General features: G+C 35.8%; 1 protein-coding gene across 6 annotated transcripts in view; it reads left to right on the top strand.

The window, feature by feature from the left end:
• The window catches only part of FAM120B (family with sequence similarity 120 member B), a 61,787-nt gene that overhangs the window by 22,503 nt on the left and 19,822 nt on the right, over positions 1 to 19,462 (top strand). For all 6 annotated transcript variants that reach the window (XR_013948523.1, XM_080585220.1, XM_080585219.1 and 3 more), the window contains 2 exons: positions 3,748 to 3,920; positions 7,924 to 8,016. Coding sequence is in view for 5 of the 6 variants with exons in the window: in XM_080585220.1 (XP_080441346.1) it covers positions 3,748 to 3,920; positions 7,924 to 8,016 (266 nt within the window). In the remaining variant the exon portion in view is untranslated. The remainder of the gene's footprint in view (positions 1 to 3,747; positions 3,921 to 7,923; positions 8,017 to 19,462) is intronic.

Here is a 19,462-nt window from a genome sequence, read left to right as displayed (position 1 = left end):
AATGAAACATTGAATCCTTAAGACTTTAAGGTGACAGTTTAAAATACGTTTAAAGTACAGGTTTTATTATGTGTGTGTATTTTTCTTGAGAGAGAATCTGCTGAATTGTCATCCGCGCTTGCTCATGTTCTCTATCTCCCTTCTGGAATGTTTCCTTTCATTTGAATGAATGTGGTTGTGATGTTTCCCACACACTGACAAAGCACTACTTAAATTGATAAAATAAAAACAAAATTTGTCTCTGAGAAATGAATTTTTTTAGAAGGTCTGTGATCTAAGAAATTACTGTTTAACATCCATATCTTGTGAAGGTAGCCGATCTATTTGATGTGTGTGCAGTTTGTTATGGAACAGGAGGTTTAAAAATCTTTACTGGGAAAGTATGAATTCTGCATTCCATTTTATTTCTGAAAACATGTAGGATATTTTAGCTGGTTGTGCATGCAGACTACTTTATACTTCAGGAGTTTGGATATACTTTCAGTCTTCTAGTCATTACATCTTAAAGGAATATGTCATGAGTATGCTCAAATTCAAATTACTGTCTTCTGAATGCTTCTTTAATGGTCAGATTTAATTTGCATTTGGATTTAAGGCATCTTGAGAATTGGCCAAGGTTGTTCACAAGTTAATGATGAGCATTCCTGTTGAGCATTATAACATTTTTATAAACTGATCTTTGTTGCTTAGTATTTGCATGAGCATGTAAAACAAAGAAATGTTAAAGTTCTATTACTGGTGTTATAAAATGAAATTTCAATAGTTATTACTTCAAACAGTAAATGAACAGTAAATAATATACATTTGTATCTATATACAGAATGATGACATGACATAAGTCGGTATGAATGTGAGGGTCACCTTCATATAAGCCCGAAGTTCAGTGATATCATATTGTTAATGCATTCCACAACTTTCACAGGCATTCCATATTTGTAAATCAGTTATTGAAGTTAAAACAAATGAAATAAATATTTGTCTTCCCTTGAAGTGCTCTTATTTTTCACAATGCTTTCTATATGACAATGTCTTTAAATGTATGAGTGAAAAGGAAAAAATAACAAATTACTTTTCTCTCACTTGTTGTTTGTCTGTGTTTGTATTTAAGCAAGTACTACTTCTAGATTTCCATGGACGTCTTTGTGATGCTCTCTTTCTGGGAGTGCCCAAGGACTACAGATTGCACACTGCTGAATACAGTTTTCACACAGTTTAGTGCATGTTGAGAAGAGGCATAATCATATGCAGCGTTTAAGTCTCTCTCTGTAATTCATGGGACCTTATGGCTCCTATGACCCAAATAGCGTAGATAATTTTCTCCTGACTAATCTTTACTGTAAAGATGTATCTGTTACACTTTTAAGCATGTTTTCTTCTGTTTCACTCCCTTTTGTTTTTCAGATTTGCTGTTGTTGTCATTTTTAAGTTAATTTAGTAAATATTTAGACGTGTTCAGTAAGCAAAATATTTCTCATTCCTTTACAAATAAATTTCTCTTTTTCAGAAATGTTTTTATAATTGCTGTAAAGTATGTAGTGAGGTTGCAACTAGAGCAGAAAACTGTTTTGGGGGTCTGCTGCATATGAATTTAGGTCTGTTGCTGGCTGTACATGTGGTCATGGGAAAGTCATTAAACTTCAGAATATTTGTTCATTTTTACTGATCTTTCATTTAACGGTTAATAAATGTCTCTCTCTCTCTCGGTTATGACATGGATTTAATTATTTGTTGAATGCATTGAGACCCTTTCATAAAAATAATGGTTTTGGCAGGTATGTTCCAAAAGGAGGTAGTGTCAAGTTTTCTTCCCCAGAGTAAATAACTCATAATTCATCAGTACCTCATTTTCCCAGGCGCAAGTTGATGTCACTTCTGAAAGTATAACGAACTGTTTATGGAAAAGATGTCTTGAATTTTTTGTTGAGCTCTCTCAATATAGATATGTAGCCTTGATTATTGATGTAGTTCATGGTTTTACTCTGAAGGAAGAAAAATTTCTATTATTAGGTATACCCTTGGATGCAATTCATTTTTAAAAAGTACAGATGGAAAGAGTACTTTCCTTTAACTGATTCTTGGAGTCTTTCTCCATATGTGGCTGAACGTGAACTTTTGGGAAAGCAGAAGCCATCAAAACTCTTTGAGTTTACCTACTTAAAAATTGTCTCCCCTTACAGTTGGTTAGCCTTGATTGGGAAAGTTGGCTTTGTTTTAGTTTTATGCATATTATCTTTGCATATCTATTTCTTCCTCGAAGTCACTGTGCTGTTCTTTTTTTATTTATTTTATTTTTATTTTTCTTTCTCAATGCAACAATTACCACTATCAAAAACAGCAGTCTGAATCTCTTACGGTGCTGTCTATACTGGTCCTGTTGCTGCCAGTGTTTGTGATACTGCTAACCACATGTCTAACCCAAATCAAGCTATTGGTATTTTTAATGTAATATGTATGTTTTCCTACAAAGTAAGGTTAAGGTTAGAAACTTATGGATTGCACAATGATAGCTCTTTACATAGTTAAAACTTTTGAACAGAAAGTTGGTCTTAAAAATAGTAAGACAAACATACACCAAGGAGATGAAGAAAGAAAATACCAAGAACTTTCTAGTTTCACCCTCTCTGAAGAATTAATACCATTTGGTAAATGAGTTTTCTTGGCTAAATAAACAGCATCTATGTAGATTCAGCACCTTGTCACTTTAACCATTTATTATCACCAAGTGTTCCTAACTGGACTACAGCTGCTGCATGTCACACACACACACAAAAAAAAAGGTGTTACCAAATGCAGCGTAATTGGTCCACTTTTAAAATTCACACCTTTTTATTTAACTACAGAAGCAGCAGTGTTTTATGGTAGGGTTCTGTCTTTAATTGGGATTCTTAGGCATAACCAGTTAGCTGGTCTGTTATTTCACATGCATTAGTGTTTATTTTGGTAATGGACTAAATGTAATTTAAATGGGGAGCAAATTTTGCATTAGTTCACACGTCACAAGTTGGGAGGTGGCAACATGGAATAAATATTAAGCATTTAGACACCGTGGTGAATGGTACTATAGAAAAGCCTGAAAAGATATACATAAATGATGATTGTTCTTTTGCATGTGTTTGTAGTAATGTTTCATACAGTAGACTAAAGAGTATGAACTGCTAGATAGCCTTGATTTTTTTTTTCCTTCCCCAAACTTTCTGGTGAACCTAGTGCAGAAAAATCGTGCCAGCAGTGTTATGTGGAGAGTGCATGCCAGTAAATGGTGTAGGTGGCCAGTTTGTTTCTTAAAGCAGGTGGTTGTGAGAAAGGCAATTCTAGCATCCTGAGGGGATCTGATGCACTGTTGCTATGAGAGAGAAGAAGGATGTGGTTGTATCCTGTTGAATCATTTTTTATGATGAAACTTACCTCATTTAAAGCTCTGGGTCACCAAGGAATAGCACACACTTCTAGGCAAACGTTCTTGCAAAAGCTAAATATCTGTTGTCTCAAGGTTGTATGTGTTGTTGTAACAGTTGAATTCAGTCCACTCTGCTTAAATGTTGCTGTATTTGATACAATTTGGTTAAATTAGAGGCCTTAATATTTTGTGTTTCTTTCAAATGTCAAGTTTTGTCAAATACATTTTACTGTCGCTCTGTGGTCCTTGCGAGTGCCAAGAGCAGATCAGTTGTTTCCTTTCAAATTTTACTTAGGAAAGCATGTTTTATCTTGATGCTGCCAAGATAAAATAATGGATTTCTTTTGTAGGTGGAACACCTAATTTGAAAACACTGTGGTTTGCCAAGGGACCTGAAGTGGAAAAGCAACGGTACAGTACATTTCTGGCATGCTTTCATCTTCAGGATTTGATGGAAGAGCTCCAAGCTCTAGAAGCACCTGTTGCAGGATTCTGCTGCTTGGTGGCCTATCTAATGCTGCAGGTAACTGGGACAGTTACTGCTTCTTCAGCTGTCATCCCTTATAGGTGTGATTGACTAGTAAACTCTTTTTTGTTGGCCTGTGGTCAGTTTTTCTCATAATCTTTACTGTAGGCATAGTTGATCAAATATAATAGTACTGCATTACAGTATTTTAATTACTTCATTTAACATGCATCATCCTGTTTAAGAAACACTTATTTTTTTTTAGTAGTTCATAATAACTCTCCCATGCCCATGACAAAACCCCTTGGGCAGTTTAACGGACAAAGTGTAAACTGAGGGATTTCCCACCCTTTTGGGGACCCGTTTGCAAATTAGAGCTTTTCTTAGTGTTTCCTTAGTGTCATCAAAAGGAGACATCCCCTCAGGTGACTATGCAGGCTGGGCAAACAGGCAGTATAAATATTTAGTCAGCTCTCACTATTTTTTCACACTACTTTGTCAATCTATTCCATTTCAAGCCAGAATTGAGAATATGGTTCTGCTTATTAAAGTCTGAGTAATAGGGGATCATTAGGTAGTAGTTTTGCTATAATTCTAAATGCTTGGCAGCCTGCAGACTACCTTAATTGTAATAAAAAGGAATGCAAGATTAAATGCAATAACACTTCATTATTTATATTTCTCTTAGGTATTTAATATGTTGTCTGTACTTGCCACCTTTCAAATGGTGATCTCACAAGTAGATTTTCCTCTCTAAGGATGAGAAAATTAGAATGCCTTTATCTAATCTGATAAGCTTTGTTGCACTTTTTCTTCCTCTGAACTGTTTCGTCTTTTGTTTTGCTTTTTCATACTTCACTTGCCTCAATGACAGAATTATAGTGTTGTATGATGCGTGAAAACAGGATCTCCGTGGCTTTTCTGTTCTTTTTCCTTCATATATGTTTGCGCAGACTTAGATGACACATTGAGGCAGTATGTATGGGAATTCTACAAATGATCCATGTAGCTCCTTTTTTCTTTAATCTTTGCATAGCAAAATATTAATGGAAAGTTTTTTGAAGATCAAAGTCATGAAACAACATTTCATGCCTTACTGTTTCAATTCAACAAGATAAGAATTGTGTACTTAGCTTGAAAAACATACTTTAAGTGTTTTTTGTATTTGGATATGGTATGTTTTCACTGTTTCATTCATTTATCATGCTATTCTATGTACCCTTTCATAGCATGATTACTGAATTATTTGAGAAAGGTTTCTTTAGTGGCATTAAGAAGTTGAGTAACGTGATGGAACACCTACAGATGTATGGATTGATCGCAGCATATTAATAAAATGAAAAAAAAAAAGGTGTTTAGGGATATGACCTTCAGAATTTATTATCCAGTGGCTAACATTGAAAACAAAGAGGAAAAACAGCTTTGCAGCTTGTAATTTCAGCAAGAAGACTAGCAGAGAGATCATGTTAAAAGGGCTTAGCTTGATGGAAAGTTTTTCATGGCAGTACCAGTTTCTCAACACCTGTCCCATTTTCCTGATTCTCTTCTGCCCTCTGAGAAGCATAAATACAATCTACCCTGTGAACCAGACTAGCAAATTGATTTGGATCAAAATGTTTTTCATTGCTTAGTTGTTTTTAACTCTTTTTTTTTAGTTCTCTGATGTTGTTGTCCATTTGTTTTCATGGTGTGTTTGAAAGGAAGAGCAAGAGTAAGTGTCAGAAGCCATGCTTTGAGCTGGCAATACTGCCTCCATTTGTTTTTGTAGCTGAGAAAACAATGCTTGTCTAGCTGTGGCCTAATTCTTGTCTTTACACTTCAGTCTTGAATTTTTATTAAAGAGTTAAAGGGGATTGTTAACTCAAAGGGATTTAAGTTGCCTAATATTAGGCTTCCATTTGAGGCACGCCGCCATCATTTCCGTCAGGTCATATGAGGGAGAAATAAACTTCTCAACAATTTTGTTAGATATCATTTAAACCAACCTAAAACTGTTTTTTTTTGTTTTTTTTTGAGGAACCAGCATACTGACCAACCAGGCTTCCTCAAAGTGTGTGCCATAACAGCATATAAAGCATGATTTAAAGAGTAATTTTTTCAATGAGGGTACTTTTCAAATATACTTCAATTGAGAAGAAAAATAGTGAAAAAATGACAATAAAAAAGACATTTAAATGTCTTTTAAAATGGTGAAAGTAGTGAATCACTTCAGAGATAAAACTGTAGAGCCTCCAAAGAAAGGGGAGATAGAAACAATATTTTAGCTCCTACATTTTTAGAAGAAATCTGACAATGCAAGTGTGATTACTCACTGACTTGGGATACTGAATAAAATATTTCTCTAAAGAAATGTTTTGACATTGGTAAACATTTTTATTGGTCTGCTCTCTTGAGGACTTTTTTTTTCCTGTTGTATTTGCAAGAAGACTTTGACTTACTTTTCTTAGGACAAAATTGTGCAAGTATTAAGAATTGCTCTGTAGATATAAGTCACTTTTTCTGTTACTGCAATGGATAAAATTTGCAGACGTGTTGCCATCTACACAAAGGTGACACCTGACTTGAAATACAGGGTGAAGTAGGGCCATTATCAGATCTTAGCAGCCAGGTGGAGTTAATGAGTACCAAGGAGCAATTGGAAACTTAAAACTTCTCAGATATCCCTTACATTATGCAAGTTTTAATAACTTCATAGAGAGGAAAGTATTTTACAATGGGATAAGCAACAAGGCCTGATGAGAAAAGCAAAATAAAACAACTCTCAATAGCGGTTGAGTAATTTATATCTTGAAGATTACTCTTAAGCAAATAAATGAATGAAGTAATCATACATGGCTTCTTAGTGTTGTTTTGTGTTTTTTTTTTCCTGTTCATTTACATCAATATTTTTATTTTCTCACCTTCATTCTTTTTTTTTTCTTACTTTGTAATTAATGATAGCCTTAATAGAAATTCGTAAGAGATTGAAGTGGGATATGCACAACATTCCCTGAAAATCAAGCTGTTAAAAGACAGACAAAGCAGAGTTGTAGGCAGCCTTTTAGCTGTATTGTAATCCCACATTACACACTTCCTCACTTTTGCAAGACAAACCTTCCCTCAAGTTCCAGCTGATACTGAATTTCAATGCCTTGTGGATCTCACTTAGAGTCCTCTTTGTAGCCTCAACAATTGTAGCAGGTATTTTGTCTTGTTGCACAAGTATAATTTACTGTTCTTACAGAGGAAGCAGATGATCAGAATTAGACAGTCAGGGAGTCAGTCCAGCTGCTCTAGAGGCACTGTCTTTCCTCTGAGGTTGACCATGTGCATCTACAAAATCCAAGAATACTTTTTCACATCAGTAAATGCCGCGTATTCTCCCTTTCCTGGTAGAATTTGAGTGAACTGTTACAATAATTTAGAATTTTCCTTCATGTTTTCTCACTTAAGCATTTTAGGTGTAGTTTTCTTAGAGTTTTGAGTTTTTCTCACATCACTATGTAACCTAGTGAAAGAATCCAGGTATGTTTTTTTCAATCCTGAATTTTAACTTAAAATAGGTAATTGAAATAGTTTAGATTATTTTTTTAAGTTTTCAACAGGTAACCATGTAACCATTTGAAATAAATCCTAATGTTCATCACATCTGTGGCTCATTGAGGTGGTTTTTATTTTGGGGCTTGGTTATAGAGTGATTTGTTGGTGGTGGTGGTGGTTTTTTGTTTTGTTTTGTTTTACTATGCTCAGCATTATGGATATGAAGAAAATTCCTGTAATTAAGAAACTTCAAGGGAATAGGAGAAGGGAACATGTGAAGGGTGGGCATTTTGTTTGATGAGTGGAAATCATGTATATATGCTATACATGGGTATGGTGAGCTATGCACTTCATTCAAATTGTGGAAGTTTTTTGTTCTATGTAAGTATCTTTTCCTAGACAGTGCATTCATGGTTGTCATAACTCCATGAGGTCATTGACTTAAATCAATGTCTTGATGTGCTTGAGAAAAAGAGGGGCCAATTTTAACAGTTTCTCTTCAGAGCCTTCAAATAACATGTTACTTTCATCTCTGTTTTAGGTCCATAGCCTGTCTCTGGAAGACTTAAATGCATTTGTGGCTCTCATTCTCTGCCTCAGAGGAAAGTCAGCGTCTCAGCTGGAGCGTTTGCAGGTATTGATTGGAATAACTGAGTAACATGAAATGTTCATGGTAACTCAGGAATAAATATTCTGGGGAGAATTCTGTTTTAATTTTTAAGATATGGGAATTGAGCATCACAGAAAATAGTAGGCTTTTAATGTGGTACAGCTGCTTTGAATATTTATATTTGTTAATCATGCAGAAAAATCAATAGAAGGGACATTCTGTAGTGGTTGGGATCCTAGGGTGAGCAAATTAGTCTCAGGTTTCTTCCTGACTTGGTTTCTGGATGTCTAGCCAATGGAAATTTTTTAACGGTCAATCCCATCTTGATCTATTGCTTCATTCCTTTTTCCTGAGGAGGACAGTGTTTCAGGACATCAGTTGTTTGAAAATCACTACATTTAATAAAGTTTGGCACTACTTTGTGTGGCAGAACATAAATCCAGCTAGAAAAAATGTCTTCTTACCTAATGTGGCCCACTATAGTGAAGACCTATTGAATTACTCTATAGAATATTGGATTACAGAGAGCTATTCTGTGTTTTTTTGTTTGTTTGTTTGTTTGTTTTTTTCCCATGTTGGTGTGGTCTAATCACTTGAATCTTGTGATTTGTGGATCATTTTTTTCCAGTGCAGTCTCGAAGTAGGATAGTGTATTTATTTATTACTTATTTTTTATTAATGTGTAGCAGGGAATTAAAATTAAGACAGCAGAAACCATATGAATTATGTAATCATGGATGCTTGTAGAATCAGCTAGAGAGGTAGAGACTTTATATATGAGCAGTCAATTAAGTAAAGATCTTCTTGTGATATGTTAGTAATAGCACTGTATTGATAAGGGCAGAAAGAGAAGATTACCTAATATTTACAAGGGCTTCTAGAATCTGCTTTTAGATCTGGGACCAAACTGTAGTAAGTTTTGAAGATAATTTGGAAGATACTGACAATGGTTAAGGAAATGTACATTGTAGCAGTGTTTTTCTGTACAGTGATTGCAGAGGTTCAGCATGTTCTCTTCCATGTGCTGTGTAGTCATGAGACTAGAGGGATGAAGGTAGGAATTCTCAGTTAAGATCTAAATTTCATGGCTGTCAATTATTCAAGAGTTCTTTTAAAAATTTTATACACTTTGCAAATCTGTTTTCTCCCTTTCCTATTTTCTTAAATTCACATGTGGAAAACCAGGTTCTTAGATGGTTATTGAAACGGAGTCATTTAACTAGTTTTTCTTGTATATCTGATTATGCAAGACTATTTTCAAAGTCATAACTTCAGATTGCATTTGAATTATTAGCAGTGTACAGAACAGACTGCATCTGTCAATGGATATTTGAGTTGTGGGGTTACTTAAAAAAAAAAGGAAGGGTCAGAAATGGTTGGAACTTTAGTCTACCTTCTCTCTGAACATCTTGTTTATATTTCCAGGGAATTCTTTGTTTCTTTGAACAGGCCATGTCAGAGTTTTAAAAGTCCTTTTTTGTTAATAGTAAGGTAACCAAACACTCCTGTTACTGTCTCTTGGTTTCTAGTGCACAGAGACCAAAATAACAAAAATGGTGTGATTCCAGTTTCATTAATTGACTCATTCTGACAGATAACTTTTTTTCCTTCCAAATTTATTAGACATTTGTTCTTTAGGTAATCAATGGTAGATCTATGTAACAAAAAGGAAGCAATGAAATGAAAGCAATATGGAAAACAGCAAAAATGTAGGATTTATTTCTGTCTTGAAGACATTATTACATATAATGTTGCACTTACTGTTGAGCATATCATTATTTTATCAAGTCTGACATGGCAGTCATTCAGTAAAAGCATAAAGGCAGCCAAGCGTAATTAGGAAGTATTGAAACAATTGGTTATAGATGTGCCTACAGGTGCTATTACGTAAATTTATGTAAATCTAAATTATGTAAAGTGCTTGGAAGTTTATTCACTTTGATTTGGATGTCTTTGTTCATTCATTCATGTTGTGGTTCTATGGAATTATAAATCTGAGTTTGGGATGCTTATTATTGCATCCAACCATGTACTTACCAGCAGTCATTCTGCTAATTGAAACTTGTTCACAAAATTTTGTAACTTACAAAGCCTGTGGAAGATCAAGTATTGTCTGTTCATCCACTGCTGGCATAAAAGTACATGAAACATGAAGTTGGTGTTATGCTGTATCATGCACTCTACCGAAGAAGACAGTATGATGTTGGGATTGAGTTATGGTTGACATTGGCAGGTACTTTCAAAAGTTAAATCACTCTGCTGCTTATATCAGCACTTCATGCACAAATGCATTCTGCTGTGCTAAAAACCAACAAAAGATTCACGCAATGCAGCTGAAATATTTGTATCAGACTATTTCTTGTCATTCATAAAGCACTTCCTAGTGCTTTCTGTTGAAATTCATCGTAGTACCTTTGGTAGATGTTCAAGCCAGAATAAATCCCTATAAAGAGAATAATGAGGAAAAGATTTTGGCCTGTTTCTATTCTGAGGATGTGAATAGATGAATAACAGTTCGAAAACTTTCCCTTGTTACATTTGAATTAATCTACCTTCCTGTGTTTTGATGACTTGGATCTCCAAGTGGAAAATAGTTGCTCTTTGGCAGTTTGATGCATATCTCCTGAATTTTCAAGTTATATCATGAGAGAATGTCATGTTGGATGTATTGCCATAAAAAAAGCTTTTCTCTTTCATATCAAAAACATCCTGTAATTTTGTGGTAGGATTGACTTTAATATATATATGAGGTGAATCTCACTTCACTGGAAAAGTAAAAACTGGTCTGTTTCTCATTTCTGTGTTTCTGAAAAGTGGTGTGTAGATGAACTTTGTTATATCCTGTGAAGTTTCTCTTGGAAGGACAGGAGACAAATCTAATAGAATATTTTATTACAAATATTTTAATAATAATCACAGATCAATAGAGCAAGCATTCTGAGAATTGCAATTTAAGCAGGTCTTTTTTCAGAATTCCACTTCAGAATAGTTAAAATGTTTTTACACATTTCTATGTTTGTTTTGTAGATCTGCAAAACTGAAATATGATGATCACTTTATTTTAATAAGTATGAAACATGTTATCAATAGATATTTAATAGTTTAAATTTCTATGTTTAAAATCAGTAGAGGACCCAAATATAATAATTACACTATAACAAGTACACTAGTACACAGCTAATAAATACACGAGCCTCATAGTAGGAAAACAGAAGAACAGAGTACTTGTCATACTTTTTCTTCTCCTCTGAGAAGTTAAACAAGATCCCTAGGAACAACTTAATAAAGTTTCAAAGAAGTTACATTAAACTTAGCCAGCATCTACAAATATTTATGAAAATGTTTGCTTATTTGCAATCTTGGACTTGTCTCTACATTTTAAGTAATAATTCAGTATTAATATTTACTCCTTATAAACAATTCTGTGAAGAACACTGATTTGGTCAAAGTAGTTTTGCTCTGTTTCTGCACAAGAGTCCATTAGCAAATATATTTGAGCAGAAGAAAACAACTTCTACTGTTAACATGAGAGAAAATGTAAATAGAGCCTGTTCTCATGTGGTGATCTTTTCAGCCTTCAATTCCAAATCTGCTTTCTGATGTATGATCCATATTTCATAGTTAATGAGATCCATAAGCCCACAAATTTATTAACAAATGTCTGTGGTTTGAACAAAATGGGTGAAAGCCATAAAAATACAGTTTATCTCATGCTGAAAGAAAGTGACCTGTGGACATATAACTAAAATACACGATGCCATTTTCAGAAACTAACTGCTTAATATTTATATGTGAAGATTTGGTTATTTTTCAAGATCAATGGTTTCAAAATACTGAAATGTGCATATGATAGACAAGGGCTTTTGTAAATTCTTTTTCTCTTTTTATTTTTTATCTAGTTTCCTTGTACATCCCTTTTATGGTATATTAACGTTCTGTTTTGCCCAAGCCTCCCATAGAGCTTATACATAAGGTCAGAATTAAGTTTTGGACCCCAGGTTGCCTATTTCCCTTCTTTCTATTTTAATCTGGTGTGCTGTTTTGGCAGAAAGCCCAGAGAGCCATCAGTCTAACTTTGCAGCCATTGCAGAGAAAAGGAGGCACCAGCAGTCGTGCTTGCAGTGTTGTTTCCTACATTGTGCTAGCCCTGGTTGTTTACAAGTGCAATTATAGATCATCTTTCACCTCTAACGCATGTAGAACACTCTTCAACTAGGAGAGGCCACAGTGAGTTACAAACAGAAATAATACATTTCTTCTAGGATTTCTTCAAATATGTGAACACTGGTATTAGAGGTGGAAAGTTGTGAATCACGTATTTCTGAAAGTCGCAGCCAAAGATCAGTTTGGAAAATTTGGTTAAAAAAAAAAATAATAATGCCTGAAAATTGATAGATGAAACTTGGATTCTGTAAATGCTTTTAAGAGTGAAATGTATGTCATAATACACGAAGAAAAAGTTAGTAGCAGATGCGTGATGGACATATGCATCACTTACTGCTGGTATTTATGGCATCTGCAAGCTCTTTATAGCTTTGCCATAACATATCCAGTTATGCCATAATATCTACTTTGGACTAGTTACATCTTTTGTGCTACTCATAAAAGAATCTGTTTGGCTGTGTATGACATATAAGAAAGTCAAGCCTGCAATGTATATCTTCAATTTTTCAAGTGCTTTCAGTTACTTGGACAGTATTACTGATATTAAATGTGGACAGTCATTTTAAGTCTTAAATGGTAAGTTCCAGAGAGTCTATGCAATTTGATTGCAAATGGACTTTCACAAAAAAAAAAAAAAAACAAAAAAAAAAACAGTAACAAGCATTACTTCATTAGATTTGGGAACAATTGGAGGAAAAGAAAAAAAGAAAAAACTCAACAAACTAGTTTGACAGGCAGAAATAGCTTTAGCAAGAATAGTAGTTGTGTAGAAGGTTCTAACATTTTCTGTTGTGTGGTGCAATAGAAGCAGAATTACTTTGGTAATGGTATGATATCAATATTACACAAGGTAATTTTTTTTTTCTCAAGTGTTTTCCTGAGGGATACCTAGCCACATACATGCAAATAAAGTAGTATGTTTTAGAGTAATGTGTAAGTGTCTTAGTTAGGGTAACTCACACTTCAGAAGAATATTGCTAATGCTATTCTGTATTTTTAACTCAGTACTTTTTTTCTCCCCTGCCATCCAAACAGAAAAGCATAAATAATACCCTAACTCTGAATATTCCAGAATTTGTCTTTGACCTATTTGGCAAGCCAGGCTACATTTGTCAACACCATTAGATGTGATACTGTTCAGACAGACTCCAAACAGCTTTTGTAAGCAATCTACATTTTTCAAAATCCAATTGTTTAAAAATAAAATAAAAATTTCTCCAGGAGAAATGAAGTCATTTCTGTCTATGTTTACTGTACCTATATGGCTGTTTCCTATAATAATTATTTACTTGCAGTCTAATTGAATTAAGGAAAACATAAAATACGAGTAAGAATATTGTAAAGATCTCCTAGATAAAACTCTCTTAGGATATGCTTTAATGATATATTTTTGGTATTAACTAAAGAGGAATTTTAATGCATTCCCAAATGCTTTACTGAGTCAGGGCTTCATATTCCCACAGAATTTGCATCCAACAATACTGTCTTTAAGATGATTGGTGAGATTGTAACTGGTCAGGTGGGAGCAAGGGTGGGCTGAGGTGGTTTACTATCATTGCTTCAGAGCCCATTCTCTCATATTATGCAGTCTTTAGGATTTTCTCAGAGTTCTGGGCTAATCTGGAACAAAAGTGCAGTAGTATAGGATGTGATTTCACGCTGAGATTGGTTCAGTCCCTGTTCAACTGCAGAAATAAAACTTTCTTCTCATTGCCTCAAGAAAATCTTAAGTGAATCAGTCCAAATAAAAAGAGTTCAAGTCTTCAAGTAGTTAAATTAGTTTGGTTTCTAAGCATTCCAAAAAATTTACGTGGTTAATCAAGAGTAAGTTGCATCAAATGAAGACAGCAAGAGAGTACCTGATTGTGCTGAAATTGTTGAAAACCTTTCACATTCCGCTAAACAAGTTCAGAGAGTAATCAGTTTCACACTGGGAATCCTGCTTATATTAAATCTATATATTAAGTCTGAATGTATTCAGGTTTCCATACTCTATTTTTCTCCTGTTAACTGTATTTTGGCCTCTCGGGCCTGCGTGCCTGCTTCAGTGTGCTGCCTTTGCTCTGCGAGACCTATTATTTTCTCTAATAAATGTGAAGTGGTGTATATGGCTCTAATACTTAACAGGCAGTAAGAGAACTATGAACTTGCACAGATTAAACATCTGTGCAAACAGAATTATATCTCAGGAGCTCAATTTACTCACTGTTTACAGTATTTTTTGCAAGTCCAGTATCTAGATCTCTTGGTATTTTCAGAATCATCCTTTGAAGTTCTGAAGAAATCCAAGTTCTTTTGGTCCTGTTGTACAGACAGCTGTCTCTGCCTTTCTTTGCTGGTGTTGATTCATAAACATATAAGAAAAAAATTTTAGGCTGCCATACTCGACTTGCAGACAAGATTGCTGTTCTCCCCTGCTCCCCAACCATTTTCTTCTTTACCAAGTTGGATATAGTTATTAGTATTTTTAGAGTCTGCTTCCCTGAACATTTTTTACATTTGACATAATCTCGAGTATCAAAATTCACATAACTGTGTGAATTCTGTTATGTGTCAGTGGCACGGATACAAACCCCAGCATGACCAGATCAGCTCTTCTACCTTCTGAAAAAAAATAAAAAATAAAAATAAAAAAATATTTAGTTGGATGCTCTTTGCTTATGGAGAAAATCATTGAGCAAGTGCCTTAAACCAGAGGATTTATATTCCTTTTTGTGGAAGAGATCTTGCCTTTTTTTCCATAATCTCATGGGCTTGCAATGCTTTTTTTTATGAGTTTTCCCCTTAACTGTCATGTAGCTTATTAGCAAGGTTTCAACAGTAAGGAAATAGAAGCAGGGTTTCGGTTGTAAACTGCTTGCAAGCTTTATATAGCATAAAGGTTACTTTAAGGTAAAAGGTAATCTGGCATTTCAGCTGAAATTACTGTTACTTTTTAATCCATGCTCAGTAATACTGAAGAAGATGAAATGTAATTTTTGCTAGTGCGAGTAATAAAGATCTCCCAAATATCAATTGAGCAAACTGTCAGCTTTCAAAAAAGAAAGAAGTTACTACAGAGAAGGAAATACTAATTTCTGGTATCAACTGATATTTTCCTGCTAGGTTTGTATTGGTCTAAGTACCCGTTTACTCACAAGACAAATAGTTTTCACTTCCTTGCATACTGCGTTAGAAGGAAGAAGCGGTACCTGAGGGCTGGAGCTGGTGTTTGCATGGCAGAGGTGGGGTTGCTCTCCGTTGCCTCTTAGGGCTGACCTGACTCACCGTAGGGCAGGTGACGGGCAGGGGCTGAAGCTGGGGAGGGAAGGGAGCATGCCATCAGGAAGCGGTGGCACCCGCGCACCTGCCTGTCATCTGCTTCAGGCTGCCTGCACCTGCCTGCGTGCCCCTGTCACGCCTGAGCAGGAATGCAGGCTGCACATCTGCCTGGCCTGGCCCTGGAGAAGCAGATGGCAAAATGTAACTTGGGAGAAGCAAAAACGTTTCCCTGAAATGATCTAACATCCACATATAGGTGGTTGGAGAGAGAAGATAAAACAAGCCTTTAGGCATGCGGTTACTGGGTTTCATAGGATGTACTGGAATTTATCGAATGGCTATGGTAGAGATGTTCAACGTGAAGAAATCGGAAACAGCAAGGCTAACCAAGAACTGATTTGCGCTCTTTCTTTTCAAGTGTATTGTTGATTGACATCATCATTGTCCAGGGGTTAAAAGTCAAGACAGGGTCCTGTTCCTATCTGTTGCTTCTTCTATGACTTTGGTCAAATTGTTAAGGTTTTTCTCCCGTTTTAGTTTTTACTTGTAACACTCATGCAGCCAATAATCTCAATAACAGTAGTTCTAAAACCAAAAGTGCTCTACAAATGTGCTAGCTTTTATTTTTTTTTTACTGTGTTCTTAACATTCATATTGGAGTGATGTTGCACATATATTCTCCTCCCATTCATCTTCATTTGACATTTCATTCATTACAATTACATTTGACACTAACTGAACAATAGCTGAGATGTGGTTGAAGGAATGTTTTATAAAAAAAGTGGAGCTATTATAAGAGAAAGATGGTGTATACATTATAATATTCGTTACCAGTGTTGTACGTTAGCACCTCATGACATCACCACTTGCTAAGACAACTTTATTCTGGTTTTATAAGTGAGAAAACAAAACCCACAGAAAATAATGCCAGATCTACAAAGGTGGTTTTGTTACCTCCAAAGAAAATTTGTAGGTATGAGCAAGCTAAATACAATTTATGGGGAGATTTATTTAATTGCTCAGGAATCTAATCAGCATGTCTAGAGTAACACCAGCACTAGTAGAAAGCATATGCATATTAACTAAAAAGGTACATTACATTCAATTATGCCACTATGTATTCACCTGATTTAACACAAGCAACATTCAGTTCCCTGCACAATAAGAAATAATGTATGTATTGGTTTTAGCAAGGGCAGTTAATGCATGCCTAAGGATCTTTTCCTGTGTAGCAATAGCTTTCTGCTTACTTATTGTATATAGGATACAGGTCCTTTCACAGGTCACCTGAGATACTGTTGTGTTGATCCATGGTTTGATTTGTCTTGGACCTGAAGATAGTCCTGAAATAGAGTAGACCTGCTCTTTTCTTCCTTAACCTGTGGACTTAACACCTGGAAAATCCGTTAGCCCGAACTGTTTACCTTGTACCCTATCACTTCAAAAGGTGAACCTTAGTATCAACTAATCCTGTGGTACAGCTGCTTTACTATACAAAGAAATTGGAGGGGGGGCAGGGGGGGAATAGAAAAACACTTTATTGCGCTGGCAAACAGTATTTGTTCTCCTGGAATTCCCTGTACAAACCATCTTGGTTCACTGGCAGTTTCATTTATACCAGATGTGACGTTAGTAACAGCTGTCATAAGCTTTCTTGGAAGGTGCCGAGCTTCAGATATACCAAGTAATTAATGCCTGATCTAAATCGTGCTGAAGTTCATCAGTCTTCCTGTTGAACAGAAACAGATCAAGCCCCTAAAAAGTGTATACTCAAAAATTAGAGAGGGATTGGTCATACATTGAGACAATTAAATAAGTCTTGAATATCTACTCTGACTCCAGGGAGAAAGTAAGTTCTAGCTTGGCTAATTAAGCCTTGGACAGTTTTAGCAGTAAACTCCCACCTATCAAAATTTCTTTGTAGTTGCAATGATGTCTTAATCCACAGCAACAGTTTCACAGTACACTGTTAAAAAAGTCCACAAGAGAGGACACCAGAGGGTGGCACATGGAAGAATTGTACCCCAAACCAGTTAGCATTTGCCAATGTAATCTGCTGCTGTGGCAAAGGTAGCCAAGTACATTCTGCAGAGCGGTTGTGTCGGTGGCAGATATTTTACTCCTAAACCTTTTTTATGGACTAGTCCTATGATTAAACAAAGGGAAAGGGCCTGGGGTAAGGCGTGGATGAGGTTTTTAGATTGGGAGTATGGTTAAGAGGCAGGTGATGGTAAATGCAGCCCGTAATTTAAAATGTTTTGTTCAAGGAGCTAGTCAACACAGAGTAGAATACAGAAATACAGAGTGAGGGTCAGAAATTAAGGGAGTGGAAGACGTTTGGGCTTTGGAGGCTTGCATTGGGAAGTTGCTGGAACTAAGAAAGGAAGGCAGCCTTTTGTACAGTTCTTTAAGTTGGTTGTCTCTAATAATGGTCTCCTAATAACTTTTGAATATGTTGGCTATTTTCAGGAGGGTTTGATAGGGATGGAGGAGTCTCTGAAAGAAGCACATCACTGCAGATTTTCTGAGGTTCGGAGAGCCCATCGGTTGCTGGTGCAGGCATACCAGGAGCCCGTCAGGAGCTTGTCTCCCATCAGGGGCAAACTTTATTTGTTGCAAGGCAGATGGAGCAATTCCATAATTTTTAACTAGCATATGAAGAAGAAGAAAAAAAAATATATTGAACATGGGAGTTTTCAAAGTCCCAAACAAATAAATACATTTTGCTACTTAATAAATCCCATATTATCTATATGAGAGAAAGGCGAAGAAGTTCAAAGATACGTCACTAAAAACACAAACACGTATTTAAAGGTAAAATCCCAGTGAATCCATTTCTGTGGAAAGGATGTGGCTGCTGGCAGGGTCACAGTTAATCGGTTAGCCTGATGACTGTAACTCAGCGTTTATCTGAATGATCTGTAAATGTCACAGGTATTATGGACTGCTGTTAGCTGTGTAATCATTAGATCGGAGTCTAGCAATTGTACAGTTGTAGTTAAAATAAGGAAAGTGATGCTATTTTAATTTTTTTCTACAAGTGATAGTGCACTGTCCATGACATATCTGTATGAATAACTTGAAAGGGCTCAACTTCTTAGCTACTGTGGTAGTCCTCATCATGGAAATTTGAGTTATGCTAGGCTGTGCTGTAGATAGGACTTCAGAGCTCTGATAAAGACAGGTATTTTTGAAAATGAAACAGGTAATTAAAAAGCAGTCTTTCTGCAACCAAAGGGGATTTTTATCTGGTTGTAGACTGGTTAGCAGTAGCATTTTTGCTATTATTACATCTGGTGCTTAAAGGTAAAAGCAATTTTGAAGCTTTGTTTAGGTTGACTGCATTGAAGTTTTTGGCCTCCTGTAAACAACAGTGTATCACTTTACATCAAACTCCTGATAAAACCCAGTAAATAAACCTTCTTCAAGGTATAAACACCAAACAATTGGGTTGTTTACTGCCCAATATTTACTGTGAAGACTTAGAAGTGTTTAAGAACTGGTTTTGCTAGTTTCTGTCGCAGCAGAGGCCCTCACAGGATCTGCTCCTCTTTCCAGACTCCCTTTTCCTTTGCACCCGCCTTGTTTAAGCAGGAAGAGCTTAACTTAAGCCATAATCTTTTTTCAGAATAAACCTTAATCGTGTTTTCAAAATACCAGCACTTCCCTCTTCCCTCAGTTTGACAGGTGAAGGAAGCAGGTGAAGCGCTACGCTTCCAGCCACCTGTTGCACAAAGCTGACTGATGCCAAGTAAACACACTGCTTCGCCAGCCTCTCTCTCTCTAGGGTAACACTCCTTAAAATCACCACTGTTGCACTGGTTTAGCCTATTTTTTCTCAAGAGCAGAGCATATCGTTCCCATGCATTGGATTTATAGTATCTTTGGACAACTTGCACTGGGAATTCATGCTAAGGGCCGAAGGCAAGACCTGGAATTCAAGCAAGGACCCTTGTCTTTAGCCTGAAAAAATTTCCTCAGCAATTCTTTCCATTGTAGCAAATCCAACTCCAGTGAAGTGGTCCTCATTTGACAGTTCGTCTGT

The sequence above is a fragment of the Anser brachyrhynchus genome, assembly GCF_964034855.1.
Source record: "Anser brachyrhynchus genome assembly, chromosome: 3".
NCBI classification, from domain to species: domain Eukaryota; kingdom Metazoa; phylum Chordata; class Aves; order Anseriformes; family Anatidae; genus Anser; species Anser brachyrhynchus.
Note: the sequence above shows the minus strand (reverse complement) of the source record. Positions and strands in the feature narration are given on the sequence as shown.